This window comes from Theobroma cacao, chromosome 2 (genome assembly GCF_000208745.1).
Source record: "Theobroma cacao cultivar B97-61/B2 chromosome 2, Criollo_cocoa_genome_V2, whole genome shotgun sequence".
Classification (NCBI taxonomy): Eukaryota; Viridiplantae; Streptophyta; class Magnoliopsida; order Malvales; family Malvaceae; genus Theobroma; species Theobroma cacao.
Window position 1 is genome coordinate 17,302,577 of NC_030851.1, and position 26,265 is coordinate 17,328,841.

Genomic DNA, 26,265 nt, shown 5'->3' on the forward strand with positions numbered 1-26,265 from the left:
GCTCACTACCTATATACAATACACGACACATAATTCAATATACTGTGTCATACCATTATAAATCTATTTCAGGCTCTTTACTAATGCATGAAATGGGATGTGAAACGCTTAGGTAACTATCTAAATACGGTGTTCAATATAAGTAATTGTGTACCTAAATAAAATGGTATTGGCCTAATTCGATCTATCACCCGATTAATTGGCCAATACGTCCAATTCAACTCCAAATAATTCCATTTTTCTCCCAATACTCCAAATCATCAAACACAAATTAAATAACTTGAAATATGACAAAATCATCCTCACATTTTCTCTTGGAAAATTTGGCCATGGAGGGGTCACTAACAATATAATTTTTCAAGCTTGATTCTCACACCATAAATCACTAATTCCTAACCAAATCACTTGAAATAAAATCAAAATCATCATCAATATTCCACATGGAGAATTCGGCCAATGAGGGTTATGGAAGAACATGAATTTTTCTTGCTTGATTTTCATGCTACACATCACCAATCAACTAAAAATACTAGATATCTTAAAATCTAACCAAAACAACCATCAAAATCTCTCTCTAAGTGTTCGACCAGCCAGATACCCATCATGAAATCATGTGATTCAACCATGGAAAATGCAAAAGAATGTATGGCAAAGGTAGATCACAAGTCAAAATCAAGAAATTTTACCTTTGATTGCTTGATTACTTGAAATCCACCAATTTTCTCTTGAATTTTCACTCTAGGGTTTTTGTTCTTTCTTTTCTTCCTTTGTTCTTACTTTGGCCGGCCATAATGAAGAGAAATGGGCTGGTTTTGTGCTAATTTATAAGGAAAATAATAAAGAAATAAAAGCTTGACACTTGTCACCTTACCATTGGTCCTTTTTTAAATTCTTAACTATTAAGCTTTCTTTCTCCACCACATAAAATATTTCAATTATCCATAATAATAATGGGTGAAATTCATGTGCTGGATAAGTGTTGGGTGGTGTAAAATTACAATTTTGCTCATGAGGTGGCAAAATGACTATTTTACCTTTATCCTCGAAAAAATACCGAAATTAAAATTTTTCACCTCTCAAACTCAAATTATGTTCCAAATGATCAATCTTAGTCAAAAATTTCATCCAACATTTCGATTTTAACCTCAGGTGGCACAATGACCATTTTGCCACTACGTTATGAAAATTTTAATTTGACTCTAAATCGGTCCTCGAACTCCAAATCACTATTTTAAGTCATTATGGGATTTTAAATTTCTCAATTTCATTTTAAAATCTCTATTTGGATTAATTTGAGGCTTAATTCAACTTAATTGTACCATTTGGTACATTACCGTCCTTTAACAATTTTCGAGGTACCCAAGTAAGCAAACATGCATTCTTATGTAAGAATGGCAAAATAAACATATTGTAGAGCTGGGCTTGACACCTAATCCTACAAAAGGTATGTTGTAGAGATTACGCTTGATCTTGTAAAAGACATGTTGTAAAGGTTACGCCTGATCTTATTGAAAAGGTAAGCTGATAGTGGATTTAAACTCCTTGTGTTATCAAGGAAGAGGACGTGGGCATTGGAAGGCCGAACATCTATAAAAATCTTACTGAATCCTTTCTTTCTTTAATGCTCTTTGCTTATTTAGTTTATGCTCTATTTTATATATTTATTCTATCATAGTTGAATTGATTTTTCAAAAATAGGGAATTTTTACTTAACAACCAATGCACCCCTTCCCTCTTGGTAGTTTTACTTTAACTTATTTTTTTTAACAAATTATTAATATTTTAAATTAATTAAAAATTATTAATATTTAAAAAATAAAAAAAATAAATTTTAATTATATATTATAAAAAAAATATCTAAAATTTAAAAATTAATTAAAATTATTAATATTTGAAACATAATAAATTTAAATTATAAATAAATATTGATATTTGAAAATATTAATGATTAAATTATGAATAAAATATTAATATTTAAACGATAAATTATTAATGTTTTAAATTAATTATAAATTATTAATATTTTAAAAAATAAAAATAAATAATCATATATTACAATAAAGAGTATTTTTGTTTTTTATCCTATTTTTTCTTGTTATTCCAAAATTATTTTTACCAATCAAACATTGTAATAAGTCGCAATAGCAATTCCTACCTTATTCCATTATGTGAACCAAATTACATAATAACATTTTCATTATAGTCCTACCTTATCAATTCTCACAAAATACTTATTTTATTTCGAGAATCAAATGTATCATTAGATTAGAAAATTAGGTGTCCAAACATAAAGAGGACCTTTGTAACATGCTTGTAGTACAATTACGACAACTCGGATAGAAATGAAATTCCTATGTGTAATAAATGTCTGCAAACAGCGCTGAATACACTTTGCAACAATATACAAAACCTTAGCTTTGAAGATGATTATTGCAGTTGGAGACCTGTTGTTGCTGAGAGAAGTTGTCACCTTTGAGGAGACCTCACCATCAAAGAGCTCTGGTTTCTTATCTGATGTTATTTATACTTCGAACTGCTCCACAACACCACTACTGTTGAACATGTCAAGTAAGCCTATTGGTGCAAAGGAAATGTCCGTGATATTTTCCTTGACTGGATAGAAGTGGAATAGTTCATACTCAAGAACCTTGAGCATTAGTGGCATTGAAGCACTTTTTGGTTGCTAATCTATTAACAAAGATCCAACTACCTTTTGTTGACAAAGAGCATAGCCACACCTTGATAAAACAGTGATGATGTGGTCAACCTTGGACATGTGGCTCTTCAATGGTGGAAGGACCACGCTAGTTGACTAAGTGTGTGATGTGTAGTGGGTGTGTCTTAGTGTCTTCTCACGTCCTACTCTTTCTTTGGCTAAGGAATTTGCCAAGCAACCGACCATTGTTGTCGCTAGCAACGAACAAGAAGAGCCAAAGGTGGCAAACAAGTGCTTTTAGAAAGGGAGAGACATTGAAAGAGAAGAAACGGTTTTAGGGAAAAAAGAAATGAAAATCAAAAGTGTTAATGAGGTGGGTTCGATTATGTATAATAATTTTAAAGCTAATAAAAAGCCTTACTAACCCCTCTCCCCTCTGCCTCTGACTGCAACCATTGCTCCATCACCACAACTACCACCTATCAATGATGAGGAGGCATGACTTTTATGGGATTTCTTTATTTGAGCTTGTTATTTTAGTTCCCTTAATTCCCCCGAGCTCTAAGATGAAAATGTTGATTGACAAATGTCATGTTTTGGTTCCATGAATTAAAACTTTCAAAATTATAACTTACCTTAATTGTTTCATGTCCTTGTAATAAGGGTATAAGTTTTCTAAAAGATGAAATTGGTGGTTTCATCATTATAGTAACAAAAGATTCATATTTAGAACCAAGTCTCGAAGTAAGTGAAAAACTTTGGTTTGATCACTTTATAAATTTGTCAATGGTAGCAAGGTCATGGTAGATGCTTTTGAATTCCCAGATATACTCAAAAATTGATAGATTGTCCTTTCGATGAGTTTAAAGAGTTTGTAGAAGATAAAACTCTTCTCTTGAGACCTTTGAGCAAAAGTGTCAACGAGTGTTTTCCAAACATTAGATGAAGTTTCAAGCCCAACAACAATCTAATTACCTCTTTTATTAAGGTCCCAATGATCCATCCTCGAAACAGAGCATTAGATTTCTTCCAAACCAAATATGTAGGGTTTATCTTAAGAATTTGAGATGAAGTGGAAATTGTCTGATCAGGCATAGGGTTTTAACCATCAATGAAGCCTAGCATGTCTCGACTCTTAATAAAACTTATGATTTGAGTTTTCCACAGTAAAAAATTAGTCTAATTCAGATGAATTGAGACAAAATTTCACACATTAAGGGTTAAAGGTATAGGTATCATAAGGATGCCATTAAGTTTGAAGAAAATAAGAATATTAGACTTAATAAAATATAAATACGATTAGAAAGCAAGTAGAATGGGAAGAATTAAGAAAAATCAGATAGAGAGTTATTTTGGAAATATATATATTAATGTAGGTTAAGGTTTAATATTGAGATATGTAGAAGTAATTTTGGTATAAGAAATAACAAAAACAACAAATAGAGAAGATAGTTTTTTTTTTCTAATGAAAAGAAATAGTTGTTGGTGGGTTTCTAAAAGAAAAGGAAATGAAGGTTTTGTCTTCACGAAAGAATGTTGATTGCTTGCGAAAAGGTGAATGGCCTTAGGAAAATAGAGAGTGTTAATCAAATTTGACTTTTAGACTAATGTTAGCTTTAGTAGCTTTAAGAAATGATTATAGTTTTGAAATAACAAAAATGATAAAAATTGCTTCAATGATCTTTCAACTTGTTTGAATGATCCTCGAACTTGTTTGAATGATTTTGCATTTGTTTGGGTGATCCTTGAACTTGTTTGAATGTGTTTTTGAACTTACTTTATGAATGTTAAAAACTTTCATACATTTGCTTTTGAAGTGCTCTAGTGTTTCCATGTGAAAAATTATCAAGATTATTTGGATGATCTTTAAACCTTTTTGACTTATTTTTGAAGTTGTTTGAATGAGTTTTTGAACTTGTTTGAATAGTTTTTAAACTTATTTAAATAAGTTTTGAAGATCCTAAGTGTTTCCATGTAAAAAGTTTTAAAATTGCTTGAATAAGTTTTGAAATTACTTGAATAATTTTTGAACTTGTTTGAATAGTTTTTAAACTTGTTTAAATTAGTTATAAATCTCTCTAGCATTTAGATTTAAAATGTCCAAGTATTTAGCATAACATTGGGTTTAAAAAATTTTTTTTCTATATTTTAAGCTACAAGTATCGATACTTTAGTCAAAAGTATTGATATATTTTAAATAAAATGGTTCTACCCAAAATGTATAGATACATTTTCAAAATGTATCGATATAGTTCAAAATATATTGATACATTTTGATACATTCCAATATATAAATATATTGATACATTCCAAAATGTATCAATACATTTGGTCTAGAATTAGCCATTACACACGAAAATCAAAAGAAAAACAGCTAGTTTCTTGACCAAACCTTTTTAAACGGCTTTAAAGCTTTTCCAACTATAAAAAGGACTTCTCCGATACATTTACTAGGTTAAAAGAGTGGATAAAAACATCATCTGATCAATAATCAAATCTTATGAGGAAAAAGAAAGAGAAACCAAACTAAAGCAAGCAAAACACATTTTTCCACTTAGCTTTTAAGCTATCTTTGAGTTTCAAATTTTTTGTGCTACCACTCTTATTCTTTGTATTCATCATACTCTATCTTCCTTGTACTTACTTAGCAAAACCCACCTTCTAAAGCTATATTAGCTTCAATCTTGTAAGAGAGAAAAAGGTTATACCTTAGCCTAGTATTTAGAGGTTGTGCTTAATCCTTGAAAGGCATAAATGTTATACCTTAGTCTTTAAAAAGTAGTGTGTAAAGGTTGTGCTTGAACTTTAAAAAAACAATGGTTATGCTTGATCCTTGAAAAGGCAATAGTTATGCTTGGACATTTAAAAGGCATTGTATTGAATTCATTCAATAGTGGATTAAACTCCTTAGCTTGCTAAGGGAAAGGACGTATGCACCAAGGAAAGGTTGAACCTCAATATATACCTTGTGCATTTTCTCTTTATTCTTCACTATTTACATTTGTGCATTTCACTTTACTTTGAAGAGTTTTGAAAATTTGTTCTTAACTTGTTTGTTCTTTGATTTACTCTTCATTATTTATACTTGTGCATTTTACATTACCTTGAAGAGTTTTGAAAATTTATCTTTAACTTGTTTATGCATTAATTTGTTAATCAAATTATTTTTGCTTCTCTTACTCTACACCTTTAACATTTGAGGATTCTACTTTACCTTGAAGAGTTTGTGAAATTAGTTTTCGTATTGTTTATTCATTAATTCATTAACTTATTGTTAGCACAATTTGGTTGAAAAACACAAATTTAGAAAATTGTTTTGAACTTGTCTTCATTTAAAAAGTTTCTAGATTACCTTCATTAAAAGTTTAATTTAAGGAAAAGAATTTTTTTTATAAATCCAATTCATCCCGCTCTTGGATATTTCCTCATTATTATTGAGCTAATATTCCTAACAACTAATCCCAAAAGCTATTTTATAGGTAATAAAATAGAAATAGGCCAATTGATTGAAATTTGACAGAAGAGAAAGAAATTAAAAAATATATATAAGGAGAAAAAGAGATATCAACAAAGGCGAGAAAAAGAAAAGAGGGTGAAGAAAATGAGGACACCATTTAGGAGAACATTGACGTCGGTGACAAAATTGAGAGAGAGAGAGTGTGGTGGAGTGAGAGAAGAGAGGAGTTGTGACATAAGAAAAATGAGGACTACTAATATGGCATTATAACTTTGATACCATGAAGAAATTTTAACAAACTTTGAAGAATTTTGGGTAGAATAAGGATGAGAAAAAGATGAGGAGTAAAGGAAGAAAAGAAAAAGGAATGACTAATTTTATTGGGTTTTTTATGTGTATTTTACATCAAGATTGTAATGTTTATATACACAAAGTTGAAAAGGTTCTATAAAGTCTTCCAACGGTAACAACAAATTAAGGAAACAAAATCAAGGATTCAAAATTGAGTTGATTGCTGCTTGATGAGTTGTGTTTTATTTGTTGTGTTGTGGTATTGAGTCTTCCAACAGTCTTGTGTTAAGTTTCCTACTAAAATTTTGCACATGTGTTTTATTTGTTGTTTACTGTCTTTGATTCAATGTTGTTGCATAGGTTTTCTTGCTTTTATAATCCTTGGTGAGGCTGAGTTACTTTTACAAGGTACATTGGTGCATGTCCTTAATAATTAAGATGGATTCCTAGCAATCAAACTGCTTTTAGGGAATTCATTAAGAATTCATTTCGGAGCTAAATCAATAAACAAAGCAACAAGCAATACTATAGACTAGATCGATGGGGTCCTTATTAGCACAAATGATCATGTTACCAAATTCTTCAGCTTATTCCTACCCTGTACCCTGGACAACAATCAAAAGCCATTTCTCCCCATGCCACACAACATATCAAACCTTGTTTCCCCCTAGAACAGTCACCCAGCCACAATACAACCCATCCTAGCACTCTATCATCAGACATCCCCTGTCAACTCACTTAACAACACAAACAACCACAAATTTAAACATTACAAACACAAATACGGGTACTGCAACATAAGAACATCGCCACTCCTCCCATTTCTTACCTAATCTTTGTTTTTTTTTTCTCAATCAAGCTAAAGACATAATGCATTGAAATAGAAAAACAATAACTAAAATCTAAATATTGGAACATAAAAAGCTAGAAATATTGGAACAAATTAGGTGGAAAATATTCATGAAATACACAATAATATTGGAACAAGAAAAGCTTGAAGTACACAACAATACAAAGAAAACCCATAAAGATTATCATATGGTTGGAAATTATACATTAAAAATTTTTAAAATTGATTTGAATTTAAACTAAAAAAATAAAGATTTATTGAATAAATATTTAAGAAGAAGAAGTAGAGATCAATGATGGGATTTCAGTAAGAAGAAGAGGCTTTGTGCAATGTGAGCGGCTAGGGTTTCTAGAGGTGACGAGAAGATGACATTATAAAAAATTTGGTTTTTTCCGACGAAAAATTTTCGTTGGAAATTTCCAATGGATTTTCAATGGAATTCCAACGGAAATTTAAAAAATTTTTGATCAATTTTTTTCAACGGATTTCCAACGAAAAAATTTTGTTGGAAAAATTTTTGGCGAGCAAAAAAAAAAAAGGAAACCATCATTTCTGATGGAATTTCCAACAGAATTTTAGTTGGAAAATTCCAACGAAAAATTTTTCATTGGAAAAATTTTTGGCAAGAAAAAAAAATAGGAGACCACCATGTCTAACGGAATTTCCAACGGAATTTTCGTTGGAAATCTGTTAGAAAGTTCTAGGAGTAAAAAAAATTTAAAATCCGGTTGAAGTTTCCAACGGAAATTCCGTTGAAAAATTCTGTTGGTAATAATAATTTTTATTTTTATTAAAATATTTAAATTTTTTATAAATTTTATTAATCTTTTATAAAAAATTGATATTATTAAAAGAAAATATATTCATATGTGAAGTTTATAATATTTAAAAGTTTAATTATGTATTCTTTTGCTTAATTTTTTACTTTTTTTTAAACATTATTGAATAAGAAATTATAAATTAATAATTTCAAATTAATTGATTCTATAACATTAAAAAATTGATGAAAAGAAGAAAATAAATATTTAAATTTTTTAAAAAACACATGATAAGATCTAATAAGAAATTTTAAAAAAATACTAATGCTTTATGTATGTTTTAGAGTTAATTAGTTAATATATATAAATTAAGAAGATAGATATATAATGAACTTATTCATTTAATATATTTAAAATATATTAGTTTATTATATCTATGTATACAAATTAGAATGATAGCTATATTAAACTATAGATATAAACCTGCATTATTAAAAGAAAAAACCTTATTGTATTAATATTAAATTACAAGTTATATTCTTTAACTGATATAACTTTATAAGTTAATATATATATATATATATATATGTATGTATATGAGATATTTAAATATCCTACATAAACTAAATCCATTAATACAACTATACTTTATTTAGACATTTATTTATTTTGTTTCATATGTATGTTTCATTTGCCAAGGTTTATATATTTTTTATAAATATTCTCCTAAATTCAAATCCTTTCTATAACTAAATATTTTTTTTAAAATATATATTTTTGCTTTATTATCTTTTTGCTATTATTATTTACATACTTTTTTGTTTGCATTAATTTCCTAACTCTAAAAATATTACCTAGAGATTTTTTATAATATTATGCTAACATAATTTGAATTCAATCTTATACAATTACACAATAATCCTAAGAACAAACAAAATGGACAAACTCAAGCCACAACAGATTTATATAAAAAAAATAAAACCTTTACTTGACTTGGACTTAAATTGTGACCCAAGAAAATCGATCCACGTAAGAACGTCCCAGGCTTGTCTCTTCAACCCAGTGTGCTTTACACCAAACGCATCGTTTGGTGCTTATGCGACAATTTCTCTATCTCTCAAAACTTTTAATAAATTCACATAAAATCTACAGACATCAACATTTGTGGAAATAAAATACGATAAAGAAATTTAATTATTATTTTTCTTATATATATTGTAGAGAAACAAAAAATATTGATATTCTTAATGAAACATATAATAAGTAAATGTAATTAGAGTGAGTTGAAAATACCAATTGTGGTATATGAAGATAATTAGCGCAAGTCAAAATAAAGAAAACGACTTCAACCCACTATTCCCGAAATCACTGTTTCAATTTCCCGCCTATCCCCATTTGGTCGAAAATTTCGTTCCCTCTCCATTTTGGAAATTAATTAATTAAATAAAACAAACCCTTCCTCTGCGGCCCCCATCCCCCCCCGCGCGGCCCTCGCCCCCCTTCCCATCATCATTTTGCTCCTCGTGCAAATAATCGCCCCATTCCCCGAGTTTCAGCTTCCCACTCTCCTCTCTCTATCTCCAACGCCTGGCCCAAATATGAGGAAGTCACCGATGGCTCTCATGAAGAAGAGAGCACTCAAGTCTCTCGTGGAGGTAAGCGCAAAAATAACTCTGCCTCTGGAGCTTCCAAGTCTAAACGAAGCCGACAAGAACTGGACTCGAAAACTTCGCCGTTCAAATCGGAAAGTGAAGACGTCGGGGTCCTTGGCGGCGATGAGAGCGGCTGCCAAACGACGACGTCAAAGTTGAAAGTGACCAGACGAGCTGTGAAAGATAATGAGGACGAGGAGCAGGATGCCAGGTTGATCGACGAACCGGTCCCTGACGAGGAGGCAAGACGGCGCCGGCCAAAACGCTACCAGGGGGTGGTACTATATAAACAAACAATAAACAATTGCTTCTTTCATTTCTTTTTTGGGAAAAGTTGAATCTTTTAAAGATTTCTATCCATTTTGAATTTACTCGTAGGGAAGGTAGGTTATGTAGTATATTTCCTTCTGAATGATTTTTTTTTTTTAATTTATTTGCATTCTGAATTGAATTTCAATTCTCTTTATGTTCAGGGGCAAAAACAAGATGTTTCAAAGAATTCCAAAGAGTAAGTAAAATACATCAATCTGTAAGCCAATTTTCTTTTGTTTATTTACAATATTGCATCTATTATATAACTCATTTAAGGGTCGTTTGCTATTCTTTTCAAAAAAAATTATTTTTGAATTGTTTCCAATTAATAGCAACATGGAACATGTTTCGGTTAATGAAATGTGGGTGCATAACTTTGGCTCTAAAGACATGGTAGAGGCAATGACTAAGTGGTGGGAATATGGTTATTAAAAAATTGATATTATTAACAGCAAATATATTCATATGTGAAGTTTATAATATTTAAAAGTTTAATTATGTTTTCTTTTGCTTAATTTTTTACTTTTTTTTAAACATTATTGAATCAGAAATTATAAAAATTTGTTTTGATTGATTAAGAAACATGCTGTCAGAAAAAAAGAATAGAGCAATGATAGAAGTTAAAATAAACAATATTAGGGATTGTAAAGGCATGTCAAGAGAATGGATCACGAATGAAATCTAGGATCTCTTTATTGATACGGTATGGGGTGTAGAAGAATGGCAAGACAAATCGAAAAAAACAAAGCAAAATCGTTTAATGGCAAAAGAATGAAGCATCCCAAAGCAGATTGACGGTTTAGCTCTATTTGTGTTAAACTTTTTGTAGATATTATGTGTTAGAGTAATTTTGAATTGTATGAATTTGATTTTGAATTTCAATGTTTAATATGTGTTTCTTTTATATAATATGGAATTCAAATGTCGATGTGATCGGATGTTTTATTATCAAAATGGAAATTGATTTTTTTTTTGGGAAAGCAATTTTTGGTATTATTTTTGAAAAATTGGTAATCTAGTGAAATAAATTTCATTGGAAAAGCATTTCTAATTAAAAATTCTATTGCAAATACTTTTTTGAATATAAAAGAATTCTGTTGGAATTTCATTTCCAACGGAATTCCTTTGAAAATAAGCATGTCCAACGAAATTTAATCTATTCCCAACTGAATTGTTCATTGAAAAAGGCTTATTTTTTTGTAATGAGAAGAAATGTAACTTCCCCCTTGCAATGAGAAAGTTACATTTCTTCCATTTTCAATGAGAGTCACATTTCCATTGATCATGAGAAGGACATTCTTGTGATAAAATTTTAAATCAAATATGATAATGTGCTGCTTACTTGTCATATGATAACTTCATCCATCATGATGATACATTAACATGTCATGTTGGATGCATATGGATAAAAAATGACAATTATCATTAAGACAAATAACACAATTACATTTTGATTAGTTCCAAAGGTTTATTTAATTTAAAATAAAACTTTAAAGATTCAATTGAATGTAATAAAAGATTAAAGATTTATTTAAATAATCTTATATAATTTAACAACATTTTAGATATTAAAATTTTTTTTTCACAACATCCTTTTATAAACCAACAATAGGAAGGATGAAAGTGAAAGTCAGGTAAAGCATTCACCGTAAAAAAAAGACAAATTAGACAAAAAAAAAAAAAAAAGGCTGGCGAACTTCAAAATTAGACGTTTTTAAAAAATCAAAACTATTCTTTCATTTTGGCGCGAAAATAGCAGAAGATATGGCCGGTAAATTTTCACTGGACGAAAGCACCCTCCACAATGCTCAAAAAGACATTCTAGAATGTTGAAAAACAATGTAATTCAATGCGTCAAACGAGAATAATTTTACCCTTGGAAAAGGCACCACAAAATTCCCGCCGATTCATAACCCTAAATTCTCTCTTCAATTTTCTTTTCGCTGCCAATTCCTAACGCTCCGTCAATGGCAGAAGATGAGGCCATCGATCCGATCCGACCCGAATTCCCGACAGGAAGGGTAAAAAGGATCATGAAACTTGACAAGGACATCAACAAGATCAACTCAGAGGCCTTATTCCTCGTCTCATGTTCCACCGACCTTTTCCTCCGGTTCCTCGCCGAGCGATCGGCCGAAGTCGCTACCGAGAAGAAAAAGAAGACGGTGAAGCTCGACCACCTCAGAACCGCCGTTAAAAGGCATAGACCGACGAGCGATTTCCTTCTCGACTCGCTTCCTATGCCAGCCGAGTCAACTCAGTCCGCTGCGCGCACGGTGACCGAACGAGAGCCTTCCCGGCCCGTTGCTGATAAAACCGCCGCGGCAGGAACTCGCCGCATTGACCATTTCTTTCGTAAGCCAGGAAATGAAGCTCCGATTCAGATAAACGATGCATAGTTCTTTTTTATTAACAAAATTTGTATTAAATGTTGGTTTGGTTTTGACAAATTTCCTTCTAGTCGAATCTGTAATAGTTATTAAATTAGGAGCAAGGAACACTCTAGCTATTTGATTATCAAGCACCAAAAAAGCAAGAAAATTGAAATATTTTCCATTTTATTTTTCATTGCAATGAAAATTCGTTTAACCTAAGAATTGGAACAAAAGCACAACAGATAAATACATAATAAGTATTTTTTTTATCCTCGAGGCTCAAACTGACTCAATAAACTGAATTTATTTTCTGCAGAACATATTACAATTACTTGTGATTATATTCAGAATGGAATCTCATAACTTCAAGGTGATAAGGGCCCGGAAAATGTTGAAACCACTGAAGCTGTTTCATCTCTTTGCTGTATGAAATTGGGTCGAGGAAATATCCTTTTTCCTTGCACCTTCTTTTCTTCTTTTATGTAGGATATGCCTTGAGTTGCTGAGTTTATGCTGTTTGATCCTAAGTGTTGGATACTCAGAGAAAGCCTCCGGTTTAAAGGGGTTGCATTGCCAAAACCTCCATTTAAACTCCTGTTTGAAAGGCGCCGATTGCTGGTGGCTGGCCTCGATGCAATGAAATTTTCTTGCTCAACGACTACCTGGCCTTGGACCTTCTTTATGTCCTGAAAAAAATGATGCTCCTTATTAGAAAAGTAGGTATGTAATAAACAAGCCATTATGAATGTTGAATTCTAGTTTGGTTGAATGTGGAATTATACTGACCCGTTGCCTTTGCTTTTCTTCTTCTCTTTCTTGCCTAAACTGGTTGTACTCTTCCAACATTCCCATAAGCGGTACCTAGATAGCCATGGATGTCATTTCCCAAATTCCCAAATAGCAGCTTGTTTGGTTAATTACATCGTGCATGAGATATTATACCAAAAACTTAATTTCAAGTTAGTGTATAGAGCATTTTTTACAGCTAGGGATTTCAAGTGATCAGTTCAAGAGTTAAGAGTTCCATGTCTTGATGCCTTCCCTAATGAATTACCTACAACTTTTCTTTGGAATGTTAACATCTTATGATCTATTTTAGTACTTGCGGAGGATATCTGATTAATGACATATAGGTGAACCCCAGATGAAAATATTGAATAAGATTAGAAATTTGGGGCAAGATATAGTTTCAGGGGTATCGGCACATAGATCCTAAGAGCCCATTCCTGCTGCAAGGCAATAAAAAATTAATTTAAATGTTAAATTAGTACATGAAGTTTATTACAAGGTACTAACTATGAATTGGCTTTTAGTTTTTCTGGAAGCTAGTTAATGATCTTATGAAAAAGGGTTTCTCAGGAAGAATAATCGGTTCAATTTTTGAGTGGCTTCTATAGGCCTTGAGAGGGAAGGTGTGTCTGAAGTTGGATTTCAACTATGTACTTAGAGTGTTTCATATTGAACCTAAAAGTAAAAGCATGTGAAAGTTCTGAAATAACTAATCATGAGTTTTGTTGGAAACTGAATCAATTATGCCGGATATAGTTGCTAACCTTTTTCGTATATGCTGGATTTATATTGATCTTACTATTTTTGAACTGCTGTCTGCGTTTTAACTTCTAACTTTAGGTGAAGAATGGTGCTTCCTTTTCCATTTTCAGCATCATGCCCGTTATTGTCACACAATCAAAGCAGATATGTTTTTATCAATCTATAATCATATGAAATATATGATCGTACCTCATCATACAAGAAAATTTTCTTTCTTTCTTCTTCCCAACTCTTTGTTTTTGCTATGAGTGAATCCACCAATGCTGCATGAAGCCATTTTGTGAAAATTCGAATTTTCAAAAACACATACATACATACATTCATGCACACAAGCCTCACGGGGTTGACACTTGAAAATCATGCTTCAAGGTAGAGTGCTGAAGGCTTCACACAACCTAATTAAATTATGTACCATAGTTCAGTGACTTAGGTGACACGGTTTTCATTTAACTGTTTCGCTCAGGCCAGTTAATGAATTCCATGTACTATTAGCTATGCACTTCTTATAAATTTCTCTGGTCTGGTAAAAGTAGGTCAATGCATCGAGTGCTTTAATGAGTATCAGCTTTTTATGGGGCATATATTTTTCTAATATGAAGGGACTTTTCTATTTTACCTGGGATTTTGTTGACTGTTACTCGTGCCCGTTCTGCACGTCTCAGGTTCCTGTGGGCACCTCTGCTGACTGAATATCTATTCTCATCCTGGAAATATTCACGAAACTGATTCAGCGATAGAGATAACCAACTAATTTTGCAGAAAAATTGTTCTGAGATGAGTAACCATGCTATATTCTTCCAGCCAGCGCTCCTCATCACGAGCTAGCATCCATTTTTCCACCTTCTCCATTATTGATTTTCTGCTCAAGGCTTCTTCCATTGCTCTTGATATCTGTTCATCCATGCTCATGAGGAGATCGGCATGGTCAATCTCCCCTTTATATGTTATAGTTAGATCATGGATTACTTTACATTTAAACAAGTACAAAGGGAATTATCTTGATAAAAGATGTTATTTCCTCAATCCCACCTGAGTTTATAAGGTTTAGTATATTTTCCATCTCTGATCTTGAAGGAATCTCCATGTGTGATTTATTGCATATCTCTTCAAGCTCATTTTGTTTTTTGAGAAATAGCTCTTTCATTTTGCTTGCCTTTAACTGATCCAATCTCTTGACTTCAGCTTCAGCCTTGGAACATTGAAAAAAGTGTTAACATAAACTTGCTGTGATAGTTTGAAGTGATGATAATAACACCAACCTGTTGGATTATATCCAGGGTAAGGCTTCCAGGATCCGATACTTCTGGTGATGAGACTGATAGTAGATCAATGATGTGGGAAAACAAGTAGCGATCTCCATAGGGTGTATCCATTAGACTCCACAAGTTTGTCAATGCTTTACCAAGATGGTGAAGCTGCAAGTAGACAAATTCGGCAAAAGATTTTGTCAGAAATTTTAACTTATGACTGAGCAGACTATCAAGGAAAAGGAAGACAGATGATTATGGAAGAATCTTTTTATTATCTTTCATGGGAAACAGAGGAAAGAAAGGTTGATCACTCGAGTAATAAAAGTCTTCTGTTTTTACCATGATTTATGTTTATGTTGTCATTTATGTGGTTAGATAGCAATTAACTATGTCCTCTAATAAGATTTGTTCAGAAGAATGCCAGCATGACAGAACCTTCTCAAGCCGCTTTTGCTTTTCTTCTTGGAGAGAATCCACAGTGCCGTTGAGCTTGGCCAAAATACCATCACTTATGTTTTTTGAAATCCCACACAATTCATTCAAGCTTGGGTGAACCTTTGTAATAATCATGGAGGATTCCATCCCCAAGGTTGCAGACAAATTGTGAACAGCATCTATATATTTTTCCACTTGCTGGAGTCTGTTGTTCTTCAGAATGAAGGAAACAGGAAAGAAAAGTAGATGTTAATTAGGATGATTCCTCTGCACAACTTCCTTAATCATATTTCCAAGAAATTATTGTACCTTCTCATTGTGGAGTCTTTGTAGCTCATTCTGATATTCCTCAAGTTTCTTCAAAGAAAGATCGTTCTCGTTCACTATGACATTTGTTATTGAGTCATCATACTCTGACTGACCAGCAATTTCAGCAGATATTTTCTGAATTTGCCCTTGCACAGCTTGGAACTGATTCACTCTCTCTTCTTTCCTTAACCGCATATCACGCAATGCTGGGGTAATGGAATCTAGTTGTTGCTTTAGTGTTCCTGACATTTTCTCTGGCTGCAGAGACATTAAGTAGAAGATCATGAAACCAGGCAATAAACAATAAGAATTAGTTTTGCTACTTAACATATGCTCCTACTCTTCATCTTTGACTGGATCAATCATTCAAAGTCATGTAGTTTTGCACAAATTTTCAAGTGATAGGGGAAAGTTCTTGTCAGTTGGTCCTTTATTATGAGAAAAACCAATAAAATGTAGATCATTTTGGGCAATTAATGTTTCGAACCATAAGCAATACCATGCATTTTCGAATTTTATGTGTGTGTAAGTTAAATATGACCACTAGCTTCAAAACAGGGCAGAGATTGATAAATAAGGTACCCGTCCGGGAAGAGATCGTTCACCAAGGGACAAAAGAAGGTGAGTAAATTCAGCTTCAGATTCTGCCAATTCCTGATGTAGTCGAGCTCTTGATATATTTGCACGGTCAACTTTTCTCCTGTAGACCTCCAGACACTCCTGTTCCAATTCTAGCAGAACCTTTTCTCTTTCTAACTGATCTTCTCCAACCTCATCCCATATCATCTATTCCATTACAATACCAGAAAGCATAGAGCAGATTATAACCATTAGCTTATATAAAAAATCAAAGGGGGAAAAAAGGGGCAAAATCTCTTGCCTGCAATTCTTGAAGTAAATATCCACATGAAGTTTCTAACAATGCAGAGCTTCTCATCCCAGTAGGCGCTTGAAATGATCCCATCTGATGATCCCTGCGTCGGTGACAGCTGCTGCTGAGACCCTTGAAACTGCTGGAAGCTGGACGCGTCGGCTAGGAGACTTGGACTACAAGACGGTGGAAGCTGTTGGTTTGAGTGAGTTGTTTGATAAGCAATGAAACCATGCTGAGAGAGAGAATAATGGGCTGTGAGTTTTTGCTTAAAAGACAAGGCTGACAGAGGTAGGTGCTCCTGAAGCTTTGGGTTCAAGAGTCATCCAATTTTTGTGGATTTTCCAGGTTCAGCCTTTCCCTCTCCTCATTATTTTGAATTTAAATTATGCAGAAAGACTATATATGACTCTCTCTCCGTTTTATTAAGACGTTAAGCAGAGGTTCCTTCTTTAATAGAATAAAGAGACGTTTCTCATTCAGGTATGCATTACTAATCAAGCATTGTATAATATTTTATGTAGTATATGAACATTCAGCTTAAGTAAAGTCTCGGATTAGATTTAACAGCAACTTGATTCCTAAGCAATCTGTGTCCAAATGGAATAGTTTTGCATCCAGTGTTAGAATGTCAGACTCAACAACAGTCGTGCTTTTTTTTTTTTTTTTGTTTCTTTTTAACGTGATTGAGCTGCAAAATGGCAGTAACTGGAGAATCTGGACCATCTGATCCCAAGGTTCAGTCGGGAGGAAGTGATGCTGAACTAGTAATATGGATTATATGTTTTTGGGAAGGTCAAAGATATTCCGATTGGCAATAAGTTTAGAGATTCCATTTGATTAGGGAACATAACAAATATTCATGCCAGTTGAGGATAGTTAGTGAATCATTTTCAAACCAATACATTCCACCTCATTCACCTTTTTAACAAACATATAATGGGAATTGAGGTGTCTCTTCCTTATCATGAGACCCTCATTCAAGGTATGAATTTAGGTGCGGTGATTTTGAGGATTAGATGCCAAGAGTGCCAGGGAAGCCCAAATCAGGGCCTACCTGTCAAGAAGTAATCTTCAAACCAAGCTCTCTATGCTTACTTTATTGTTAGAAGTAGCTGTCCAGAAAAAGACAAAAGTGAGATCCCCCATCTTGTGTATATACACAAAAGGCTTCTAACTTAAGATTAGGGATCATAGGCAGTTGGGCTCAAAAGATACAACTTTTTAATTTTCTTTTGATAGAATGTTCTAATATAAATTAATTTGTGCATGGTTGATGATTTGTGACAGCTTTACACTGACAACCTTAATTAATCTGCTCCACCTCTGGGACAATAATCTACACTTGTAGTTTATGGGAATTTTACCCAAGATTTCCTCACCCCATGAATTCTTTTAACAGCTCATATTTTCTATAACTTAATACCATGACTGATGTTTGCAGTACAATGAACTTAGCTCGTTTTCTCTTAAGTTTATAAATCCAATTGTACTTAACCCAAATTGTTTGTGCTTTTTGAGGTTTTGTGCTGATTACCGCACTGTAGTTCCCAATTTCCTATAGGAAAGTTTCTTCTATCTCCAAAACCTAAACTTGAAATTTGTATCCCTATCTGAATTACACTAGAATCAAATAACTTAAGTAGAGACCCTTGACTAACTTTTGAATGTCTAGAATGAACCTCACAAACTCAGAACAAGATCAACGATTTCGATTCTTTCCCTGTTCCCACCCACCGCAAACAATTTTATAACAGTCGGTTGGAATGGTGGAATTTATCAAAGGGGAACTAAGCCGTATCAATATGACCAGCTTATGGATTCAATTACCAGAAGAAAGGGACAGGAAGAGGGATTGTACAACTTTTAAAGTTAAAATAAATATATCATGGGACTGAACTCGTATTGGAGGACTCCCGCTTGAACTTTATAGTTGGTTATTGCTAACAGAGAAGGCTATAAGAAGGCATGTCTTCGATCCGTAGGACATCATCCATTAGAAGTTCTCTCTCCAGCTGAGCCCGAGTTGATTTCAAAACATCCTGAAGAAAAACATGCAGACAAGCTCTTACAACCAGGCAGTAAAATTATTGAGGACTAGCCAGAATTGCCAATGCCAGTAATTTTTGCAAAATAGGGGCTTTCATGGGTGTAATATTATGAGCAAGGATATTAGGATTCTCACATTGAACTCCATGTACGTGGCATTTCTCTCCAGCCATTGCTTGTCCATAACCATGAAAGCCACGCAGTAAAGCAAGTCAAAGGCCCATTCATTTTCTGAACATTCATTGCAGAAAAGAAAAAATACAGAGAAATAATCCAGTCAATTAGTGCATGTATTAGTTTAATCCAAGCAGGACTGCTAACTGCTACGTTTATATCTGAGCCATTTCACCATCGGTAGGTAAGGCAATACTAGACCAGAAACAACCCTCATGCTTTGTTTACTAGGATTAGTTGCAGCTCTTACCTGATAACATCTGTAAGAAAACTGATCTGATAAATGTCCTAGGTTTTGCTGCAAAAATGAATAAGCTGGCATTAGCTACATCCTCAAGTTAAATAAACTAATGAACACGGAGTTATACTAAAATATCGTACTTCAAGGTTTAATTACCAGATATGATATTCAGAAGTAGAAAATAAACATAGTTCAGGTATTCATTTTCCACTTACACGCGTCAAGGTCAAGCATTTGCATGATCATGAATGTGATATTTACACCAGCAACGGCAAATGGATACTCCCATGCAGCTCGCTTTCCTCCCTGCTTTTTTAATAAACGTTGAAATGATGTCTGCAATAACAAGTGACAAGTTCAGATTTCACAATGCAAAATAGTGGTGGTAATTTAATTGGCAGCTGAGGCTCCTACACTATATAGTTGGTCCTCCCGCAAAGTGATTTTGTGTATTATCTGATGCCACAAACAGAGGTAAGGACAGATGACTTGAAACCAAGAACTGTCACTTAATCCAAGCAATGCTCTTGACAATGCTTAACTGAATTTTGGCTAGCTAATTAGAAAACCTTAAATTTATATACTTACCGAGAATGTCTTTGCAAAGAATAACAGGTTCTCCAAAGAAATGAATCCAGCACCTCTGTTTGATCATGAAAAAAAGTCAGGGGACACAGAACAAAAGAAAGAATAAGCCAAAGAAAAGCAAGTAAAGCCAACCTGAAATCAGTAGATGGATCCCTTCCCTGCCATCCCATTTCTTTCCACTGATCAGATATCAAGCCTTGGAGCTCCTGTCCAGGGTATGTAGCAGACCACAGTGCTCTCAGGGCTTCCTGTCATCATGAAAAATTTGAATCAGTAAGTTTGGGTTAAAGAAAATATTTTACGAGAAAATGCATATAGAACTGATTATTAGATCACATCATCTTTAGGCATAACTATTGCATATGTATGCTTGTCTGTACGGAGATTTGGTTGTTCTCAAGAGAACAAAGGGCCCTCCGATTCAAGTTACTGTCCTCAATGGACAATATTATAGTGTAAAGCACCTTTCAAATATAAAATTTGTGTAAAAAGCAAACCTGGTGATCGGGCCTAGAGCCATCAAAGTAAACCTTCATCCGGTGCTTCAATCTCTTCAATCTTTCTTCCTGCAATTTGCTAATGAAACTATCACATACGGGGAAATTACCTGAATAAGTTGCCTAATGTAACAATGTCAAGAACTTTCCAAAGGAAAGTAGCTTAATGTTAAGCATCTTGCAATCTTTCTCAAAACGATTTAAACCTGCAATGTGATCAGTTTCCGGTTTTGAACCTAACAAGGCACGATCAAGACTAGGTGGCAAGCTAGCCAACTCTCTAGAAACATATTTTCTGGAGCATTATGAGTAAAGAAATAACCTTTTCAATTTTAGTCCAAATCGTAAGTGACCATTCACAGTGCATATACTTTTGTTTGTTTTCTTTCCCCGTGTTAATGAAAAAAACATCATCGTTATGAACTTGCCTGTAGGGGTGTCAAGTTAATGCAGATCCGTTCATAAGCTCCCTTTCGCTTGAAGCAAACACAAGTAAGGCCCTTACCAATCCAAGCAGGCGTCCCGCATGTTGCAGCATCTGCATACAACCATTGGAGCGATTTTTTTGTTTTTACATAGCCATCCAAGTTTACAATCACAGGCTCACAGCCTGAAACCAAAAAAGAGAAGGAAAAAAAATGCCAAAAAACAAGCAGAAGCAAGTGCTTAGCAAACCTGGCCCCAGAGCTACACCAAACCATTTCATAGCAACCATAACTTCCGAAATTTTCACTTGACAAAAGAGAGAAGAAGTTCAGGTGTCCAAGAAACTTCCTCTTTCCACTACTGATTTTGCTGCATGCCAGCAAGAACTGGCCCATGATTTTTGGATACTATGAAGCGAACCATTAAAGTGGATATAGCAGTTCTCACTTCTTCTCAGTGGCACTCCTACATAAGTGGTAGGGGCCACCATCAGATGACTGGCCTAGTGGCTTACTACCATTAACCGAGACCCGAGAGACGAGGTTCTCGTCTACGCGCTCCGTAACTATATATCTATTCGACAAGCCCAACATTAATATTTTGCGTATGGCAGTGTAGAAAGTTAGTAGGAAATTTTAAGCCATCCTTTGTCGTAATTCACCCGACAAACTCAAGGAATAACAAAGATGGGGTGGTTTTAGAATTTGGACACGCGCATGAGCCGTTAACCAGGGACCTCTTCCCCGACCACATGTGGACAGAAATGGCCTCCCACGTGAGCACTCGATCCAAAGTGGTCGGAATCTGTACAACACGCTCCACGATCACGCGTGAGAGAATCGTCAGACGAAAGTGCAAATTCTAAGGCTAAGAAATATTTCTTCTAAATAAAAAAAGAAAAGAAGGCATTATTATTAAGATAAGACTTTTCTATCATTTGTAAAAAGAAGATTAAATCAAACTTCACATCAGACGGTCACCACCGTCGTACCAAAATCAAGTACGTGAAAAGGGTCAATCTTGTGAATACGCAAAATCGTTAAAATATTTTGATAAAAAACAATAATAATGGATCCAACAACAAAAGATACTGTTGGGTTTACTCAAAACTTTAATTACGTAGGGGGTTGTCGATTGTGTAGGTCTCGGGTGTGTTTAACTGCGGGTGACATCTTAATGTTTGTGATGAGGACAAGTCTAGTCTAATCATGGACCGTTCATTTGTGGGGGCCGAGGAGAAATAGGCGGATAAAGATGGAAGCAAGGAAGATGGTTGGACCGCTACAGAAACCCTAAATTGCGCCAAATCCGGCATAATGAAAGTCAGAGAGATGAGAGAACAATGGGGAAGATATTCTAGAATGGTTTCAATGAAAATTCGCTAGAATCATGCTGAAATCGATCCCATATCTCGCGCGCCAAATGGAGATAAATAAGGGCAGAAAAGAAAAACTAAAATTTGTGGACTTGAAATGAGTTTCAGTCGTACTTACGGGTTCTGTTCCGATTGGTGGAAATGACAGAATCTATATATGTCCACCATTAAAGCACCAGATTCGTCGAGATAGTGCCCCTCTCCCCAGTCCCCACTGATTGAAATATATTCATCATTATCATTCTCTTTTCTTTTTTTTTTTGTTTTATTTTGTATGTATATAAAAAAAAGAAACAATTTCAGTTCTACGTCATTAGAATCCTAAATCCAACAAAAAAGACTGATTGAACATGTTAAGCGAATCGACTATTAAATAATCAACACCATTGCAGGGCATTAGGAAAAGCTACATATATATATATATATATATATATTTCGATTTGCAAAATGAGCATCGAATTGCTTGAACAACGTGGATATTGAAAGATGCTGAGAGAGAGAGAATACCGGAAGTCGCAGAACCGTGAGAGCAACGGTTGATGGAAGAGGAAGGAGAGAGAGACCGGATCGCCACACAGCTTCCTTGAGTCCTAACTACACTCATTTCCAATCTCAGAAGCGCCTTTAATCACCTCAATGTTATTATTATTATTGCGATTCCTGCTGCTGGCTATAGCACTCTCTCAGTCTCAGACGATAAGAGCATAGAACAGAAGAAAAACAGGGAAAGGCCAAGGTCCTGTAGGCCCCTGACTTATTATGCGAGTGACGATAAGTAAGGCAGTGGCCTAAACGTCAAAAGTCAAAACTACCCTAATTTTTTGGTCTGCTTGTGGAATATGCTTCACTTTTCCGAGCGGTAAACCACTTTTTCCTTCCCTCAATTGATTTTAACATACTCAAGCATCATTTTGGTTAGAGGGTAGAAATACGAACATGCTATTCTTGTGACAAATCCAAAATATCATCATCCCATGATGATTTCTACTTATAAAGGCGTATTATGCACGCTGGAGTTAATAATTGAAAGAAAAAAGGTAAGGGTAATTTAGACTTTTAAAAAGAGGAATGCAAACTCTGTGTAGAGAGTTTAGAGTGCATCCCTTGACAGTGGAAAGAAGTCCAAAGCGGTCTATTAGCTTCATTCCACATGGCAGGCCGTCTTCAGAGCACTTCCGACCCTCGACTGATTAAAGTCGTCGAAACTTTTTCAACACTAAAACCCAATATATAAGTTTTCGAGTTTACACCAACGCCACTCTCCTTCAAGAGACTGGTCCGCACACATCCGTGTTTATTCGTGAGGGTGTGCGTTCACGAGCCCGGAAAACGCGTGAGTCAGGTGGGACTAATCATGAAATTTTGCTATAAAAAAACACCCTGACGACTAAAGCTTAGATAAAAAAAGGCTATGTGTCTTTGGAAGTATGCTGGCTAAGCTCACTGGACTCTCTGCTGTCTGTCTCTCTGTCTTTATCAACGGGCGCTCTGAATTTGAGATTCGATCTGACTGCCACGTGGCTCTATATGGCGGGATGGAGAAAGGCAAACCAAATGAAAGAGAGCTTTGGAGGAGACTTTTTGTGAGCCTGAAAGGCAGGGCAAAATGCCAACACGAATCATGGATGTCACCCACGCTGTGCCCCAAGCGCCCTCCGCCTCAGCCGCCTTCTCTACTCACATGGCTAGTTGTTCAGTAGCAATGGCTGAAGGATCTGCCAATTACTATTAGGAAAGAAATTCAAAAGAGGCAATGGCAAATATTCCCCATAGAGAGATTTCATGTTTTATGCTATTGGTGGTGACGTTAGAGCCAACAGCCAAACTTTGTGGTCTTATGATGAGGGAGATGTTGATAATGATTATTCTCTGGGTAGAGTCCTGTTACCAAAACTAGTGCCCAAACCCATAATTGTACGTTTTTTTTCTATTGCTTTTGCTTGTTGCTAGGCTACAGTTGCTCTTTTATTTACTTTCTTTGCTCGTTGTACTTTGATTTAAGCTTCGTCCTCGTTTTCTTCGTTTTGCTGCAACGATTGTCTTGTCTCTACTTGTGTAATACTAAGTTTGTAACAAGAAAAATAGAAGTAGGACAATAGAAATGTACTTTTATTCAGCTTGTTAGTTGTTACATACTGTTTTTCTTGTTCTTTATTTTTTGGCCACGGCTTGTTGGATACTGTTAAAGAAGGCAAATATCAGCAAAAGTTTCACTAGTGGAGGCGCCTACAGAGAGTGACACCGTCACCAATGGAAAGAAGAGACAATTCAATTCGAGGATCAGCTGCCAAGAAGCTATTAAATTGAACTACGTACTCCCTGGTTCCCCAAACAAATTCGGGCATCTCATCCTTCTCCTCCTCGTATGCTACCGAGCCAAACCATAAGGTGTTATCGTAAGCAATAATTCCTCCAACCTTGACCAATTTCAGCACTTGCTCATGAAGTTTCATATAATCCTTCTTCTCGGCATCCACAAATATAAAATCCTGGGTCTCTTCATTCTCCTGTTTGTCAATTGAACTTATCGTTACTAATCTCAACAGTTTATAACTCATTACTTTATCAATATTTACAAAAATCTTACAAATTAAGATTTATGAGTAACAATGCATAAACATATACTTTAATGTATCAAATTTATGAATCATTTCTCTTGGCTTAAGCTAAACAAGTTGTTAACTTTTTGAACCTATAATTTTTTAGGGTGTCCTAACACGTATACCCTGTTTCTAAGCAATTTCAAGGTGCCAATTTTTTTCTTTCAAGTTCACCACTATTTATATCAAGTTGATGATATACTTACACCATTAATAAGGTCATTTAGAACTAAAAAGGCATCTGAGTGGACGAAGTTAATCTTATGCTCTACTCCAGCTTTTTTTATGAATGGCAATCCAGTCTCGTAAGCTTCTTTGTCCAGATCAATTGCTGTTATCTAGCAAGAGGAAAATTTTATATGGCACTCAGAAGTCTGCCATTGAAATGATGAATTACAGATTATCAGAGGAAAAATAGAGTGGCTGAGAAAACAGAAATTCACCTGGCCATCGTCAGGCAATGCAAGGGCAGTAGCAAGCAGGGAATAACCTGTAAAAACCCCGATTTCCAGTGTCTTCTTGGCATTCATGACCTTTAGAAGCATAGATAGGAACTGTGCTTCATCAGCAGGCACATTCATGATGCTTCTGCAATAGATCAAGCAAAATCAGATTTGTAAAAAGCACATTATAATTCTAATTGGAGAAGGCGAATTAACAGAAGCTTATTACATATGCAATGTTAGAAAAGAGCTGCAGCCTGCAGGTAATTAATTAGATTGGAAGAAAACCACTTTAAATGAAAGATGAACATACTTTTTTCCATACTTCTCGGCAGTGGCTTCTCTTAATTCCTTCAGTTGCTCGTGCTCTTTGGGATAGGCATTTTTTTCTAAGATGTACTGCAATACAGTAATAGTCTTAGTTACTCTTTGTTAATAACAGGGAGACTTGCCCTTTAATAAACCAAAACAACAGCTAGTAGAGGAAGAAAAACAAAAAGAGAATTGTTTAAATAACCTCCAAAATGGGGCGGTGTACAATGAGCGACTTATACTTCAAGCTCGAGACTGCCATGGTAACACTTTATGTAATGACTTGCACTTGGCTGGTTACATGATTGAATACCAAGGCAAAGCTTTATATAGCGAGTGCAAGTGGCTGCAATCTCACTTTTGTTTTGCATGCGAGAATAATTAGGGTGTTATTTTTTAGTTCTTATACATTTTAATCTTTAATATAAAATTATTTGTTTTTATTTAATTTTCACCATGACTTATAAAAATTCTTTTGAAGCCATTTTAAATAAATTAAACCATTTATTACAATTTTCTAATTTCTCTCTCCGGCATCCTTTTACTATGCTCTTGATTTCTTTCTCTCACCATTCAGCTCTCTTTAATTTTATCGATTTTTTGCTCCCACATTAGTCTACTGTGCTCCTGATTTTTCTCTCCCATTGTCTAGCTCTCTCTAATTTTGCAACCATCGTCATCTCTCTATCTATTTGTCGTCATATCGTCGTCGATTTACAAACTAAAAAGCAAAGATGATATCAATGTATGTTCTTGGGTTTATTGATTTATATTCATAGAACACCAAAGTTGA

General features: G+C 34.4%; 4 protein-coding genes across 6 annotated transcripts; 1 reads left to right on the forward strand and 3 right to left on the reverse strand.

Moving 5' to 3' along the window:
* Positions 11,838–12,570, forward strand: LOC18609018 (nuclear transcription factor Y subunit gamma). Its single transcript, XM_018116528.1, has one exon. It carries the CDS (start codon positions 11,944–11,946, stop codon positions 12,373–12,375), a length of 432 nt encoding a protein of 143 aa, XP_017972017.1. The 5' UTR covers positions 11,838–11,943; the 3' UTR covers positions 12,376–12,570.
* LOC18609019 (65-kDa microtubule-associated protein 8) lies at positions 12,518–17,188 on the reverse strand. The gene is made up of 11 exons (XM_007043978.2): positions 16,777–17,188; positions 16,479–16,682; positions 15,897–16,154; positions 15,588–15,800; positions 15,162–15,317; positions 14,932–15,091; positions 14,686–14,837; positions 14,519–14,606; positions 14,092–14,165; positions 13,138–13,212; positions 12,518–13,037 (listed from the first exon to the last, which is right to left on the reverse strand). The coding sequence occupies exons 1-11, from the start codon at positions 16,858–16,860 to the stop codon at positions 12,717–12,719; spliced, it is 1,785 nt and encodes a 594-aa protein (XP_007044040.2). The 5' UTR covers positions 16,861–17,188; the 3' UTR covers positions 12,518–12,716.
* Positions 18,459–22,917, reverse strand: LOC18609020 (ELMO domain-containing protein C). Of its 3 annotated transcripts, none has more exons than XM_018114651.1 (9): positions 22,625–22,917; positions 20,745–20,926; positions 20,317–20,385; positions 19,952–20,067; positions 19,820–19,874; positions 19,447–19,567; positions 19,241–19,288; positions 18,953–19,047; positions 18,459–18,809 (listed from the first exon to the last, which is right to left on the reverse strand). In XM_018114651.1, exons 1-9 carry the CDS (start codon positions 22,719–22,721, stop codon positions 18,711–18,713), a joined length of 882 nt encoding a protein of 293 aa, XP_017970140.1. In that variant the 5' UTR covers positions 22,722–22,917; the 3' UTR covers positions 18,459–18,710. The 3 variants fall into 3 exon arrangements, with proteins under 3 accessions (XP_017970140.1, XP_007044043.1, XP_017970141.1); XM_007043981.2 differs by having other exon boundaries at positions 20,745–20,854; positions 22,625–22,899; XM_018114652.1 differs by lacking the exon at positions 22,625–22,917 and adding an exon at positions 20,992–21,598 and having other exon boundaries at positions 20,745–20,854.
* On the reverse strand, positions 24,206–25,760 carry LOC18609021 (flavonoid 3',5'-methyltransferase). Its single transcript, XM_007043984.2, has 5 exons — positions 25,678–25,760; positions 25,474–25,559; positions 25,161–25,305; positions 24,924–25,055; positions 24,206–24,624 (listed from the first exon to the last, which is right to left on the reverse strand). The coding sequence occupies exons 1-5, from the start codon at positions 25,732–25,734 to the stop codon at positions 24,331–24,333; spliced, it is 714 nt and encodes a 237-aa protein (XP_007044046.2). The 5' UTR covers positions 25,735–25,760; the 3' UTR covers positions 24,206–24,330.

Excerpts from the sequence above, each read along its gene's own strand:
- LOC18609020 (XM_018114651.1), bottom strand. The coding sequence starts at position 22,721 with ATGAGTGTAGTTAGGACTCAAGGAAGCTGTGTGGCGATCCGGTCTCTC. Across the intron at positions 20,927-22,624 it reads TCACGGTTCTGCGACTTCCG|GCTGTGAGCCTGTGATTGTA; the intron begins GTATTCTCTCTC and ends TTTTGGTTTCAG. Across the intron at positions 19,875-19,951 it reads GATCCATCTACTGATTTCAG|AGGTGCTGGATTCATTTCTT; the intron begins GTTGGCTTTACT and ends ATGATCAAACAG.
- LOC18609021 (XM_007043984.2), bottom strand. The coding sequence starts at position 25,734 with ATGGCAGTCTCGAGCTTGAAGTATAAGTCGCTCATTGTACACCGCCCC. Across the intron at positions 25,056-25,160 it reads CATTGCCTGACGATGGCCAG|ATAACAGCAATTGATCTGGA; the intron begins GTGAATTTCTGT and ends TCCTCTTGCTAG. Across the intron at positions 24,625-24,923 it reads TAAATGACCTTATTAATGGT|GAGAATGAAGAGACCCAGGA; the intron begins GTAAGTATATCA and ends ATTGACAAACAG.
- LOC18609018 (XM_018116528.1), top strand. The coding sequence starts at position 11,944 with ATGGCAGAAGATGAGGCCATCGATCCGATCCGACCCGAATTCCCGACA.
- LOC18609019 (XM_007043978.2), bottom strand. The coding sequence starts at position 16,860 with ATGGGATCATTTCAAGCGCCTACTGGGATGAGAAGCTCTGCATTGTTA. Across the intron at positions 14,838-14,931 it reads ACTAAACCTTATAAACTCAG|GGGAGATTGACCATGCCGAT; the intron begins GTGGGATTGAGG and ends TAACATATAAAG. Across the intron at positions 14,607-14,685 it reads GGCTGGAAGAATATAGCATG|GATGAGAATAGATATTCAGT; the intron begins GTTACTCATCTC and ends GAATATTTCCAG.